The following is a 16,310-nucleotide window of genomic DNA, read 5'->3' as shown; positions in this document are numbered from 1 at the left end:
TGCTCACATTATACTTTAGTCAATGTTGCATATCTGTAACTCAGTGTAAACTGTGTAATAAAATTGTATTCATAGAACACAGATTTAACACAACGTTTGGATGAATCAAGACTTTATTCATATTCAATCAAAAGAAATATAAAACTTGCTGAGATAGTTATTTAGTAAATCCAGTATAATGGCAAGTCTGTATTTTGGAATATTTCATCAAAATAGAGTGATCAAATATTAATGTACTTTCAAATACTGTTCCTGGTTTGTTTCAAACTAGTGTGGCCGGATGGATTACTGATGCATCTTTTATGAACCTCACTTTTATGACAATGGTGAGATTTGAGTTGCAGTGTTGTCACTTTGAAGAGAGACATCTGGCTCCCATGTGGGCTTTGTTGACTTCCTGGAGCAGAAAACACACTTTATCTAGGAAAGAAAAAATAGCATAGCTCTTTTTGATCATGTTCAAGGTATAAAAATCTGTTGAAACAATACACTGCCACACACACAGACACACTAAATTTGTCAGTTTAAAAAAAAACAACTTAATTGTAAACATTTAAGCTTAAACTGCTTCATTTTGCTTACATTTTTCTATGCCTGGCCCGAGCTGTCCATTGTTGTGTTACTGATGGCTTGTTGCAACACCAGAAAGGTTTCAGGTGGCAGAGGAACTGGTAAAGAGTGACTGTAGATTGTATACTAATGACAAGACAAGGAAGACAATGTATTGATATAGAGATACCTGACAGATAATGTAAGGAATTAGAAATTTTGTTTTAAAATGCTGATAGTGAATGTTTACTTCGATACCTCTGGGAGTTTAATCTTCACATCAATGCTGTCCACTGAGGTGGCGACAACTGATGCAGAAATCTCGTGTTTTGCATTTCTCTGATTTTGCCTTGTGAAGCCTAATAGGAGGGCCATTCCTGGGATGTAGGTTTTAATCCTACGACATGTAAAAATCACATTTAATGACACATGCCGGTATGTACAATTGTAAATTGTTTCCACTGTGCTCTGTAAGTCGCTTAAAAATATGAAATGAATCCCTTAACCTTCAAAACTTTAATTGTTTATAACATAGCGCATAAAATTGATTTTAATTCCACTGAGGATCACCTTCTGCCGAACTCCGCCATTGTTTCAGGGATCTTGTTCCAGTCTAGTCTAGTCTTTAACGTTGGCTTGGAACCAGGCAGATGTAGAGTTGAACCCCTTAGTGATATCTCATAGGACTGACATTCAGCTCCCCATCTGATGTTTGCCTAGACCAAACACAAGAGATCAATGACGAAATGAGTCCCTCCAAAAAAAAGGCTTGGCTTTGCCCTTGTACCACATTACAAAATGTAATAACATTTCTGAAACTGCATGAGTTTAATGAAATTAAACCATCTTACAGTACATTTGAAGAAAGGATACTTGCAATTTAAGCTAATATTAGTATTATGATCCTCATTGGAGTTGTGCATATGGTGGCAGCTGGTAATTCTCAAAAATGGATGAGTTGACTTACTATTCATTATTCCTGATGAATCATGTCATTTCAATGTTGTCAGGAGAATTGTTTCTAAAATCATTCTGCTGTGTATGGTATAAAATGTGCTACAGTGCGCCCTCATTCTTTGCGGTTAATGCATTCCAGGAACCACACGTGATTAATGAATTCCGTGATAGAGCGACAAACTATTTATCTTATTATTTACGGTAATTTAAATGTTTATGACCCTCCCCATACCTATATTAAACCACCTTTTATCAGTATTACCTTTTGCCACACTCTTATCGACTGTTTAAAGCACTTTTGTGTCTCATGTAAGTCCGAGACACACGGAACGGAGCGCACTTCCGGATGCCATCAGGCAATAGAATGCGCGTATGGTATCACGTGCCTGCCTACCAAAGATAAGCAATGAGATGAAGTCGCGACTGTTGATGCGTGAATGTGCCAGGGCGCACTGTATTACATTTTTTTACACGCAATTCACACATTTAAGAATGAGTAAAAATATTCCAATAGCACTTAATGTGTGTTTTATGCGTACCTTAGCTTCGATACGTCTGACTGCAAAGGTGTTGACGCACATCTTCCAGTTGGTGTCTTCTCCAATTTCAGACAAAATCATTTGGGCATTCTTAATGTTGGGCTCAGGTGTGTAGTAGATGGCTGCATCATATCCCTCAGGCTTTTGGTCGCCACTCATGGCATAAACTTTTATATTAAATACAGTTTCAGGTGTTAAGTCCAAGTCCTATTGAATGTGATAGAAAACAATCCATGACACTTTATTGGGCTTGTGTACATGTCTTTGGGAAAAAATAAATAAATAAATTTACCCATTAGTCCATTTTTCAGATAAACAAGTACAGTACAGTATATTCCACACTATAAGGCGCACTGGATTATAAGGCGTACCTTCAATGAATGGCCTATTTCTAAAAAAAAATTTTTATACATAAAACACACTGGATTATAAAGCACACTGAGTTATAAAGCTCATCTGAGAACTCATCTTCAATGAATAGTCTATTTTAAAACTTTTTCTATATATAAGGTACAAGAAATTGAGAAAATTAAAGACTTTCAGGTGTGCCTTATTGTGCGGACAATACTGTGTTCATTCATTTTTCCAAACTGCTGTATATGCCACAGGGAACTGGAGCATGTGGGAGGTGGGAGGAAGTCAGACAACCCAGGGAGAACCCATGCAGATATATATATATATATATATATATATATATATATATATATATATATATATATATATATACACAAACTCACACACACACACACACACACACACACACACACACACGCTGTATATGTACATATATAACTGTTTGGAGCAGCTTACTTCTATAACAAAGTCTTGACGGCTGTCCTGAGATCCTCTAGCACTTGAAACTGAACCAGAGGACACACGGTCTTGCTGGATGTCTTCCTGGATGTCTTCCTGTTTCAAAAGTTAAATAACAGGAACATTTCACTGGTGAAACCTCTACAGCACATGCAGACATAATGGTACTCAAAGGGGAGCCAAATACCTTGGAAAGACTGTTGAGAGTCTTGAGCAGTTGGCGTGTGGTCAATGGAAGCGGGCTCGGGCCTGCATTCACCTCGAAGTGTATATTGTCAACAGCTTTGATCGTATTGACTAAAAAAAAAAAAACAGGCTACATTGACAGATATAAAGGGGAGGTAGAGGTAATCATATGAAAAAAAAACAGTCAAGATCTATCTGCTTTGCTTGGTTCATCATAAAAAGATTGTATCAAAACCAAAAATATGTCCACATTTTATGAAAAAGTTTCTGTTATTTGTGGTTTATTTGTTACAGTGGTTTCAGTGACCACAACTGACCACACCTATGGCTGCCCTGACAACCTAACAAATCAGTCGAGGCAGTTCTGAATAATTGACCAATTCTAGACAGGTTTGGTTTGCTGAAATAAATTTGTGGAAAAAAAAGGGTTGATTCTTTTAAGTACTCTAAAGATCTAAAACTTGAACTTAGTTTTGTTTGGTCAGACTATTGAAAGCAAGGCATGCATACAGTCATCAGATGTCATACACAGAGAATGATAATGAAAACCAGCTACAGCTAGGTCTGTAATTGTGTTTTATTTTCAGCAGTTTAATATTATCAAAAAAAGATATTAGAAAAATAATTGTGTCAAAAACTACCAAATTTAATGAAGTAAAAATTGTGTTGTTTACTTCCTCTATAGATGACCCCTGAACGAGTACACATCAGCAGCTGCGCAGCAATTATTGCAAAAGATTGTTGGTGAAATAGCATCACTTCTATGTGCCTTTAACTATTATCTGTGTAAGCTGCTTGATATGTGATTCATTCAAATGAAAAATACCGATGTGCACACAACATCATACAACATGTTAAGTGTTGGACCTGCGTACCTGGAACAATTGTGAGTGCCAAACGGGTGTATCCTAGGAAATAGTACAAGGGGTATTCCTCATGATAATACTGTCTCCTTAACTCAGATTCCACACAGAGGCCAACTCCATAAATGTTACTATTAGCACATGTTCTGGATTTTGGATTCCACATGTTTGGTTTCTGGCCCTTTTGGATTGGAGGCATTCATAATACATACATTAGGTCTGTGTAAATTATGAAAAACAATAAGTTCTAAAAGATGTTGTCTTTACCTTATTTGACTCAGACTTCCCAACAACAGGGTCTGTCTGAGTGACCTGATCATTGAAGTCCATACCGGTGGGCATTATTGGCGTTATTTTGTTTAAAGCGGTGTCTATGGAGCTCCTCGTGATTGCATACACATTGGAGCTGTCGGTTGGAAATAAAAGAAAGAAATCTTAGATCTGGCACATAGTGGACAGCAGGTGTAGACTTCACATTAACAATAATTGTGTGAATACTTCGGTGAATATTTGATTCAATAATGCTTTTGTTATATTGCATGTATTGATTTATATCAGTGGTTGTATCAAGACCATTATTTTGTTAAAGCTACGAAGAATGAGGATGTTGTGAATTTAGCAGAAGAATGGATTCTAGAATATGCAAATTCATTGGAAATTCAGAAATATATAGAAATTTTGCTGTATGAAATATGGGATTTGAAAATATATTTTCTCATGCCCCGGAGACACACCTGACTGATAAAAGATCAAATTCTTTCTTGCATGAAGGGACATCAAGTTCAAATTTCTTTGCTTTCACATTGAGCTTTGCAGCAAACTTCCATGGGATTGCAACAGGTATTTTGCTTTTCAGCTCACAGCCACACTGGAACAGTTCTGTGTTGATTCCATAGAAAACCCAGAAATCTTTAGTGTAACTAATAAAAAAAGAAGAAGAGGCCTATTCAGTCGTAGCAGCAGTATACAAAAACAATTTGGTGATAATAAGACAGCATTAATGTTGTTAAATTAGCAAGACATTTATTTATATGGTTTCTTTATATGGTTTGATATATTCTTTTGTTTTTTTGGTTAAATGAACATTCATCATTTTACCCGATAAAACCATCAGTCTCCAGAGAAATTTCAGAAGCCAGTAGTTCTCCAATGTGTTCGCGCAATGGTGGATTTACTGTAGCTTTGGCTGCACAAGAGAAAATCAGAAAGAAACTGTGTAAATAAAGAAATTATTTTTAAATAAATAAATAAATACATAAATTCATAAATAAATCAAAACAGTAGTACCTTGAAATAGGAGTTTGATTTGTTCAGTTATTGAGCTTGTAAGTCAATCAGCTTCTATCTCAAACAAATTTTTCTCCATTTAAAATAGCTAAATATTTTTAATCCTTTCCAGCCGTGTAAAAAGACTGCAAAACCACTAAATTATGAAAAAACAACAACAATCCTATTCATGCATACTCTACATGTGCATAATTAACTATGTGTGTTACGTAATGATAAAGTATGAAAAGAAATGCAAAAGTCACGAGCACACAGATACTACGGCTTTACTACGTGGATAACATGTGATAACACACACATGGATAACACGTGAGACAGAACGAGATGGAGACTCAGCTACTGTTGTATCCATATCCATATCCATATCCGTATCCATATGCCACCTATATCTCGAACAGACACGTAGACCGAGGAAGGGCTCTTATCTCAAAAAAACTTGTATGTCAAGCCGTTTCTTTCCCGCGGTACTACTGTAAATATAAAAGTAAATACATAAACAAAAAATAAATGAATAAATTGTGCATAACTCTCATAAGTACAATTTGAATCCTCACCATTAACATATATCCCATTGAGCACATGGTAATATTTACTAATCTCTAGTGGGAGACCCAGGGTGGTAGATTGGAAGTAGCGGATCTCAAAGGTTAAGAAATTCTTTGTCGAATGCCATGATACTCCTTGGTGTAAATTCTCAATCATAGCCCACAGTGGGCTTTCTTTCCCGGCAGAGGGGCTGACAGCCTGCAGGTGAAAATCAGAGCAGTGTGTGCAACAGGTTTTGACTATGTAGAGAAAGAATGGTCATATTTGCTTATTGAACTGTCTTAGACATTAATGGCTCATTCTAACTGTGTTTGATGAATTTTTCTCTCACCTTGATGATGTTCTGAATGAAATCCTTGCTTATGTCAGTATAGAACCATTCTTGTCCAGATGCACGTGTAAAGGCAGTCAAGAGTGGCTTATTGTGTGGGAGATTTCCCCATTTTTCAAACTGAAAAAGACATGGCACATTGGGGTCACTTCAAATAAGCCAGAAGAGCAGCACAGTCATAATAATTCTTTTAAATGTCAGTTATATACTCACCAAACTGGAAAGAGCCTGAAAATCACTAAAACTCAGATCACCTTTAAAACCAGGGATGCTGGTGCCGAACAGGTCTTTAATTCCATCAGCATGAATACCAAACTTTAGCATTAAACAGAGATGAACAGAGATGATTATCCTACATATCTGGAAAACTTTATTATCAATAAAACATTTTATAGTAGTGCATCACAACAAACCTCCAGTAGCTGCAGAATTCTGCCAATGAAAAATAATTTTCCCTTCATCGTGATTTCACTGGGGATAAAGCTTTCTACACTTTTAAGCATGTAGAGTTCTGTGGCTGTACCCATTAGGAAATCATCTGTATTTGTAGACAAAAGAAAATTTTAATTAAATAATTTCTGATAAATATGACTCAAACTCATGTATTTAAACATACCATTAAACCAGTCCATGCGTATAGCCTTGCTGTAGTGATAGCTGAGACGACCAAACCTAGGGGCCAGGATTTTCATCGCTACATTGCAAGCAGTTGAGCTATTGCAGAGAACACACAAAAAAAATGTAAGATGTGAAATATTATCTGATACAAATGTTAAACAGTTCATAACTTGATTCTTTTACTCACAGAAAGATATTTTCTGGCGTCTTGGATCTTGCAAAGCTTCTCAAGTAGGAGAATGCAAAACTAACTACCTGGAAGTCTTTCTCCTCCTGTAGATGTGCAATCACTGTAGATACCAGGCCCATTGATGGTTTAGTGTCAAACAATATCATGAAAGCCAGCATGCGTATCTCAGAGGGAAGGTTTTTTTGCAAGAACACACTTATGGTGATCTCTTGGACCTGTAAACAGAATGATTCACACATTCATCCACTCGATGAAGGAATTTAGTTCTGTTCCAAATAGCTTTTCTGGAATGAACAACACTTCAAATAGTAATAGGTTGACTGTTTTCAGAAAAGTAGAAAAAACATTCCTTTAAAATGTTCATATAAAGATAAAAATAAAGATCATTAATACGAAGTTAAAGCTAAACTCAGTCAGATACCTCACAGGTTTGAAATTCTGACTATCGCAAAAATCATAAAATAATTCCAGTTTGTCATCTAAGCTTTGACCTTTATTCACTTCCTGAAGATATGTTTGGACAGAGGCATTGGGAAGTGATAAGCATATTTAATGAATCCTGTAACTGGAGCCTACAAGTAGATGGGGATGGCGGCAAATGCTAAGTGCAAAATGTAAAAATTCAGTACAGGCGTGATATTGAGCTAACATTATAGCATGAATCAGGTGTGCCATTTTCACTTTTTTATTCTCATCCACCATAATAAAAGAAATGAGACTTAATTTACTAGCTCAGCATAATTTATAAATACAGCATAATTCTTGATTGTCAAATTCCTTGTACTTCCATTCATCCTTTTTTTTTTTTCATGAAATCAAGATGACAGTAATCATGTTGTTTTCAGCCACTTATCTGCCTTTTTTTTCTGCCCTTTTTTTCTGGACCCTATCCCAGCCAGCTATGAGTGATAGGCTGGTTCACCCCAGATGCCATTGCCAGTGCACTAACACCTACTGACAATTTGAAGTGATCAATTCACCTGAATTGCATTTTTTGGGGGAAGCTTTTGGAGGTGGGAAGAAGCTTGAGTACCCGGAGAGAACCCACAAAAACATTGCGGAGACATACAAACTCCACACAGCAAAGAAACCCCATTTGTCTTGCTGAGGCGATAGCTTTATCTACTGCTGTGCTAATTTTCAACACCTCTGGACGCATAAACAAGTATCCTGTCAATAACAATAATAAATTTAAAAAAAACCCTAGCATCCAGCTTTGAAAAAATGACCTTTTATGATACTTATTAGCTACTGGATGGGTTAGAAAATAGCATTCTTACACTCTGAGGATCTCTGGCAGCTATGAGTCTCATTGACTGCATGGCAGCATTTTGCACACGAGGTGGTAGATCCACAGGGTTGGCAGAAACACCAGGGAGGAAACGCATAATGGTTTTAATGCTGCCTGGATGACCTGCGTTCCCCAGAGCTTTCAGAGCAAGGACCATGTCTGCCTCATTGCCATTCCTCAGACTTTCCAAGGCCATGTCAAGAAGTGGCTAGTACAGATGTTAAAAGAAAAGTTGTACAGATTACAATGACATTTTAAACATTTGAACAGCTTTTTCTCATCACATAACAAGTGGTTTGATGAGTTTTTTTGTTTAATGTGCCAAACATTTTCAGATGAAATGGTATATTTCTCAATTTGATTACCTGAACAACATTCACTGGACAAGGTGTATGGTAGGCACAGTATTTGTACACCAGAGAGCCATAGGAAAGCACCACAGTATGATACAGATAGGTACTAGATTTACTGAAGGACATGTTCAGGAAAGTCTGTAAAAGAGACACAGAGGTGTTTTGACAAGATTAGGAAACCATTATGCTTCACCAATTCATCTCTTTTAAATTTCTGTTATTGGACTACACACCATCAGGCAGCACTGTCTTCATTAGATGTCTATCTAATGAAGACAGTGCTGTGGCTAAATTCAAGGCAGTCATCAGTTCTAATTATTGAGTCTCAATATAACCCAGGAGTAATGTGGTAACAGTAGTTCATCTGATAGGTGGTGCTGTGGAATTGATGCACCAAATGCTCAAGTTCATTGCTCTTAACAATTTAGAATCAATTAACTTGTTTTTAATTTTAAAAAAAAAGGAGAAGGCTAGTTTATGATTTATATCATTACAGTAAACAGCCTGAAGGCTGGAGAGAATAGAGCGGTGAACAAAATTGGAGATGTCTTCTTTAATCAGGCACGGCATCCGCCAAATATATAAGAAGGTCGCTCTGGCCTTGCTCTATTACTCGTTAATTATAGAGGAGAATGAGCGTATTATAATATAGTGATACTCTTTGATATTGTAGCTAGGCTAACACAAAGCTCCAGCTCTACTGATCTGTCTATTCCCACAGCTCTTAGTAGTGATGATCTGACCTTCCAATTTAACAAATTAAGATCTGTTAGGGATGACATTCATCAGCTTCTGTCAGCATGTAACACTGACCTATCACTGAACAAAGGCATTGAGATAGGCTTGTTGTTATTAATAATTATATTAATAGCTTCTTTCCCATCAACGTACAGCAACTTAGTCCATCATTTGCCTCAAACTATCTACTTGTCTTTTAGACTTAGTCCAAGCTAAACTACTTAAAGAAGTCTTTCTCCCAAGTATTATCCCATTGCTAAATATAAGTAATCATACCTTACTGACGGGCTATGTATCTTAGTCCTTTAAAAAAAATGTAAAAAATCCTGATGTTAACTATAGGCACATTTGGAAGATTTTCTTTTTGTTTTAAAGGAAGCAGTCAACTGTTAGCTGTGTGAGTTTTTACAAGACAAAAAGATATTTAATTTCCAGTCAGGATTCAGATTTCATCATAGCACAGAGACAGAACAAGTGAAAGTCATAAATCACCTTTTAATACCATCGGATTATAGACTTAGCGCTATGCTTATCTAATTGAATTTAAGTGCAGCCTGTAACATAATTGATCACCAGAATCTGTTACAGAGGCTGGAGCATTCAGTTTGCTTTAGAGGACCTGGACTTGTTTACCTGATAGTTCTCAGTTTGTCCAAGTTAATGATAAATCTTCCAAGGACAAAAAAAAGTTAGATATGGAGTTTCACAGGATTCAGTGTTTGGAGCCATTTTATCCATACTGTCTATGTTTCCCTTAGACAATATAATAACACTATATATTTACAATTTCTGTATTATTATTATTATTATTATTATTATTATTATTATTATTATTATTATTATTATTATTATTATTATTATTATTATTATTATTATTGTTGTTGTTGTTGTTGTTGTTGCTATTATTATTGTTAATTATTAATTAATTATCCAATTTCCAATGCCATGCAGATGAAACACACCTACACCTGTCAAATCAGCCAGACAAAACAAACCAGTTAGCTAGATTTCAAATATACAATGACCGAAAACTTCCTTTTTTAAATTTACATAAAACTGAAGAAATGGTTCTTGGCTCAGAAAATCTCAGAAATGTTAGCTCTAATGATGTACTCAACCTAGATGGCATCGCTTTGGGCAGTGCCCTGTCAAGAATGCGGGGGTTATCTTTGATCAGGATCTGTCTTTCAACTCCCATTCACAGACTGCCTTCTTTCATCATAGGAATATCTCCAAAATCATTTGGAGATATGGTTAATAGTTCCAAAATTTTTTAAAAGCCGACTGGGGGCAGAGCTTTCAGTTATCAAGCTTCTTTATTGTGGAATCAGCTACTTGATTACATTCATGAAGGCAGACACCATCTCCAAGATCAAGAGTAGACTGAAGACTTTTCTTTGAAATTAAGCCTACATTAATCCATCCAGTAGCTATGCTGTCATAGGTTTAGATTGCTAGAGCAACTTCAAGTAGTTAATAGTTGATTATTTCGGTAATCAGCATGTACTTTAGTGTCTCTGTATTGGCTTGAGAGAAAAGTACTTTAGATGATACAGAACACTTGTCCTCATGCAAAACTCAAAGCCAAGTGCAGTGCCAAAATTATTTTTTTTAAATACCTAAAGATATGGGTTAGATTTCAGTGTCCTTTTGCACTAAGACTGTCATTAAATTGTTACTCTGTGCTCTAGAATCATTAGCTGAGATTTTTTTTTGTCCTGGTTGGGCTGCAGGAAGTTATCTGGAATCCAGGATTTGATGGCTAAAATACACCTATTAAGGGTGCCATCATGAGAGGGCAATGTGGAGCTTTGTGTCATCAGCATGGCTGTGGAAATTGTTGACAAGCCTCCTGCTGACATTCCAAAGTCTCTGCAGGGACTAGCTTAAAAGACAGGGACTACAATGGAACCCAGAGACATTCTGCAGTTAATTTTATACTTTAAACATTCATTTGTGGTTGAAAACAGTATCAGTGGGACGAATCACGCTGTGAAGTCTGGATAAAGCAATACTACTACTACTACTACTATTATTTCGACTACTACTACAATTACTATTACTAACTAACTAACCAACTAAATAAAAATAAATAAATAAAAATAAACAGCTCACTTTTGTCTTCTCCACAAGCTCAGGAGTAACCTGAAGATGGTTGATTGCCACCATAAATGTTGGTAGCACCTCTGATGGAGACACATCCTCTTTCTGGAATCTGGTTTCCAGGAAGTTAAGGATCTTGCCATCGTTGATCTCAATAATCATGTCCAAAAACCAGCGTCTAATAAATGAAAGAAAAGAAAATGAACAGTTTTCCTCATTGTATAATGATTAACTTAGACCTGAAAGAAGAGGACAAAATTAAAAGATAAATTAAGTTAAATACAACTGCACGTGTTTAAAATATGTCAATGACTTCTGTGATCTTATGAGCAGCAGGGGCAATCAAAATAAATAAATCTCAAAATAAATCTGTCCTCTTTTGTTTCATATATATATATATATATATATATATATATATATATATATAAAGAGAGAGAGAGAGAGAGAGAGAGAGAGAGAGAGAGAGAGAGAGAGAGAGAGAGAGAGAGAGAGAGAGAAAACTCACCTGTGTTCTGAATTTCCAGCTAATTGCTTCCACATAGCTTCTAATCCTTCATACGATACAACTCTCAGAAGTTGATACACCTTTATTGCATTTTCAGTGGTGGAACTGTTGATTTGATCTTTATTCATTTCAGCCATCTCTTTGATCAGTTCAGTAGCCTGTGAAAAAGAGAAGTAAAAATTACTTAATTATTTTAGCTTTCTGAAAATGTCAGTGTAGTCTTACCTATAAAGTTTTTTTTTTACATTAGCATTCCAGTTTTTACTGGAATTATTTCACTTGAGTTTTGCATGCAAAATCAATGAACATTATTCTTAAGTTTCACTGATTTAATCGAATTCTACCAATTGTTTCCTTGGTACAGCTGTAATTATTTTCATTTAACTGCACACTTTTTAAGTTCTTCTGGCTCAAGTAGCAGGAGTAAAAACATGTATGCATACATCACCTTTTGTATCGGGTTGTTTAGGTTCTGCATCATAATGGGGATATTAGCTTCTGCATCAACAAACTTGTGAACAAGGCTGCCCTTGTTTTCCACTGGGCCAAGCGTGACAGGTCTTGCCGTGTCACTCACGCTGAGCAGCACTATTTCTTTCCTGAAGGATGAGTTATTTAAAGCAGCCAATTTGTATAGCAGACAGATGTCATGGGTGAGCAGCTATAATGTGCATATATTTTCTTGTCTTACATTGCTTGCATCTTGAAAGTGCCACCCTTCACATTGAAGGGACTGAATTGCTGTCGCTCCAGGCCATGAGCCTTGGTAATGAGACCTCCCTCTTCTGTTGGTTTGACTATGTGAACATATTTCATCGTTGAAATCACAGACTGTCCTCTCTGCATTGGAGGACACAAACAAACCGCAGTGGTTTTGGTCCATTTACTTTTTAAGGGTAGATCCGGTTGAATGTACAGTGAGATAAAGATACCTGTTTGGAGACTTTGTCAAGCACAGCTGTAGCCATTCCGCTGTACATCTCTGCTTTCTCCCTGCAGGTAGTGAGATCCACTACCTGAGTGATCTTCATATCATTTGTTTCCTTGTCTAACTCAGTTGCATAGGTACTCTGACACTTGCCATGGATGTTGGCCTAAAAAATAAATAAAATTAAACTTTAATTTCTAATGGTAAACCATGAATGACGAAGAGTATTTTATGTTTGAGCAGATAATTGCCTCTTCAAGCTCATAGATCCTCTGTGTGGTCTTCAGAGTGACTTGGAAGAAACCCAGGATCCCTCTGATGATGTTGACAACAGTGTCAGAGATCTCAGCCGAGGCACGGATGTCACCAACGTGCCCGCTGGCGTAGCTAAACATGAAAGGTTTGACGAGCTGGGCTTCAATATGCTGGCTGAGCTTAGGAGAGGCTTTAAAATTGTTTTTCCCTGGAAATCCATTGAACTCCTCGAAAGCAAAATCTGAAACCTTCGGACCACAAATGAGAAGTTTTATTCACATTTACAAACTGTAATATTTTTTTTAATTTTATACTGTTTATATTTTAATTTTATACTGTTTATATTTTAGTTATAGTTTAGTATATAAGTCCTGTTAGTGCTGCATGTCTCTCTGTACCACACATGTCTTGTGGTATGTCCTGTGATGTCAGTGTTTGTTTTTCTCCTGGTGTTTATCCAGTATTATTTGTTATGTAATGCCTGAGCAGTGGATATATACAATTTCTTCCGGGATTGATAAAGTAAGTAAGTAAGTAAAGAGGTACGTACGTAAGTAAGTAAGTAAGTAAGTAAGTAAGTAAGTAAGTAAGTAAGTAAGTAAGTAAGTAAGTAAGTATCTATCTATCTATCTATCTATCTATCTATCTATCTATCTATCTATCTATCTATCTATCTATCTATCTATCTATCTATCTATCTATCTATCTAACATCTTTGTCCATAACTGTCTTTATTAGCTATAATTGTATTTACTATAATTACGATAAATCTGTTTAACTGCAGTATTTGGTGATGACTGAAAGATTAAGGAATTAACTAAGAGGCAGAACAACTCAACAGCAAACATCAACAAACACAAGAGAATCCCAAATGCTAAAATTCATTCTACTCTCAGAAGTACTGTAAAACAGATGTTTATTAAATTTACCTCCAAATAATTTATTATACATGACAAAGACAAATAACAATGATTTTTTTTTTAGATTTATCGCTGCTGCTGCTCTGCTAAGTAACAACATCTAAAAATAGTAAGATACAGAGGAAGGTCTTCAGTCACTCTTACCTGAAGTAGGAATGTCTCTGCAGACAAACCGAAGATCTTAATGTTACACGAGATTCTCACTGCAGACTGTGCAAGGTTTGAAATGCCGAGTCCAAACTCCATGTCCCCACTGTATTTATACTCGTAGGTTTTGTGGGGATTCAGTTTAAGATCTGGAATGTATGATCGCAAAATGTTATCTAATTTCACTTATTTCTGAAAAGGTTTGTGAAATGACTGTGGTTACTTTTTTAATAATAGTAAAAATAAACAAATAAAAAGACTCACCATATTTGACATGCTGACAGGCTAAAAAATAAATAAAATAAATAAGTAAAGTTAAATGTGATGTCAGCATCACATCACATAGACTAAATTGTAGATGTTTTTTTTTGATATGTCATCTAAAAAAACTGACTAATGCAAAAATGACCTTTGTCCAACAAACTACACCAAATATTTAAATCCCAACAAAGAACAACAATAAGATAAGCAGCTTAAGTAAAAGTCACCTTGTCTTATAAATGGTTCTTCATTCCCTTTACCATTAAAAATGTGTTCATTGACAGGCTCAAATAACTACTGCTGATTATTTACAACAGATGGATGAATTGATTGCCACGTTACCTTCTAAAGTGTTTAATAAACAGTGATGAAATAATTTAACAACATCCACCACTTAAAATGATTCATTCAATCTCAAAATTTCTTCATGATCCAAAAGTTCTGACACTGAACTCAAGGAAGAATCGGTTTGGATAATAATATTATTACATGATTAAAATGGTCTTAAAATGTGTTAGAAAATGAAAACTTACTGGCCAGAGCCACAAGGCAGCACAGGAGGATGTCCCGCATTGTGAACCTTTGAGACAGGAGCTCCTCTCATTTATGGTCTATATATACCAGTTTGGGTTTTTACTGGTGGACCTTGTTGGAGGAAGGACAGAGGCCTGGTTCAGACAAATGAATGATTCGATGTCAGCACATGATGTCTAAGCCATGTTGACCAGTATCACTGTCAGACTGACCATGTCATAGTGATCATGATGTGACATATAATGTCACAACAGTCTGGTGAAATAATTGATCGTGTCAATACTTTCTTATTGTATTAATTAAAAATAGCTTCAAAATCAAATTTATTTTTAAACCCCTCTGAAAGTGGTGGACACAGAAGTGAATAGAGGGACTATTCCACATGGAGTGAAGATAAAAAGAGAAGATACAGGCTTGTCTGGTCTTTAATATTAATGCATCTCCTTTTTCCCAAACATATTTGTTGTCCCTTGGCGCTGCAAAGCCTTCCTACAGGATATAGGAAAGTATTTTTAAAAAGCGTGGTGAATCGCTGCTCTTCATGCTGATTTTAAAATCTGCCTCAGCCCCAGCAGACCCTATTTATATGTACCGCTTGAGTTTGATGACATCAGGTGGCAATTAGCTGCAGTGCTGGAGACCAATGTGCAATCCTACAGGATTCAGGCATAATTCCATATTTCCTGGCTTATATCCATGTTGTTTTAGCTACAGCCAGTAGAGGGTAATAACACCACATTTTTGCTTTGACGAAAGCTTGATTTAAATGCGTTCATTCATTCATTTTATTCAACATAATAGAAAACACTTTTACTATTCAATAACTGTCACAAATCAGGGGCGTAAAAGTCAAATACACGGAGGGCCAAAAAAACAAACTGATACAAAGTTTATTAAAACATATTGGAATAAATATAGCCTATTGAACCAAGAGCTAACACAGTGTATATTACTTAATGGTTAAATTAATAAAAGCAAACAGCAAAAAAGTAAATGTCCTTCAAAAGCAAAATATGTTCCTTAATATCAAGATAAATGCATAAATGAAATTGCATGTATTATAAACTGAAAATACATTATTGTGCATGTATTTTGCATGAACTATAATAATACTGTGTATATATAATAATAATAATAATAATAATAATAATAATAATAACAATATATTATTGTGCAAAAAAAATATGTAAAAAAGTTATTGTGCCGCTCTACGATCCTACCAATCATTGCTTTGAAATAGTAAAATAACAAAAAACTCAAATCAGTTGTATCCTTTCTCGTGGTTCTTATCTGCGATTTTCCCTGAGTCCATTACAACTGAAATAAATATTCATTCATTTTCTTTCTGCTTCATTCACTTGCACGGATCACATGGAGCTGGAGCCTTTCCAAGGTG

At 35.8% G+C, this 16,310-nt stretch overlaps 1 protein-coding gene across 1 annotated transcript; it reads right to left on the bottom strand.

Annotated features, from left to right (window-relative positions):
- Window positions 1–588: 588 nt before the first annotated feature.
- On the bottom strand, window positions 589–14,953 carry vtg3 (vitellogenin 3, phosvitinless). Its single transcript, XM_068319312.1, has 27 exons — window positions 14,914–14,953; window positions 14,384–14,404; window positions 14,117–14,268; window positions 13,049–13,300; window positions 12,802–12,963; window positions 12,561–12,709; window positions 12,318–12,468; window positions 11,870–12,027; window positions 11,377–11,542; window positions 8,536–8,661; window positions 8,160–8,378; window positions 6,877–7,094; window positions 6,688–6,785; window positions 6,485–6,609; window positions 6,285–6,386; window positions 6,072–6,191; window positions 5,749–5,938; window positions 5,006–5,093; window positions 4,642–4,827; window positions 4,175–4,313; window positions 3,920–4,088; window positions 3,046–3,155; window positions 2,856–2,942; window positions 2,046–2,252; window positions 1,120–1,265; window positions 808–946; window positions 589–696 (listed from the first exon to the last, which is right to left on the bottom strand). The coding sequence occupies exons 1-27, from the start codon at window positions 14,951–14,953 to the stop codon at window positions 589–591; spliced, it is 3,828 nt and encodes a 1,275-aa protein (XP_068175413.1).
- Window positions 14,954–16,310: the final 1,357 nt, after the last annotated feature.

The sequence above is a fragment of the Antennarius striatus genome, chromosome 7 (genome assembly GCF_040054535.1).
Source record: "Antennarius striatus isolate MH-2024 chromosome 7, ASM4005453v1, whole genome shotgun sequence".
Taxonomy (NCBI): Eukaryota; Metazoa; Chordata; class Actinopteri; order Lophiiformes; family Antennariidae; genus Antennarius; species Antennarius striatus.
The sequence above is the reverse complement of the archived record's forward strand: the minus strand, read 5'-3'. Positions and strand labels throughout refer to the sequence as shown.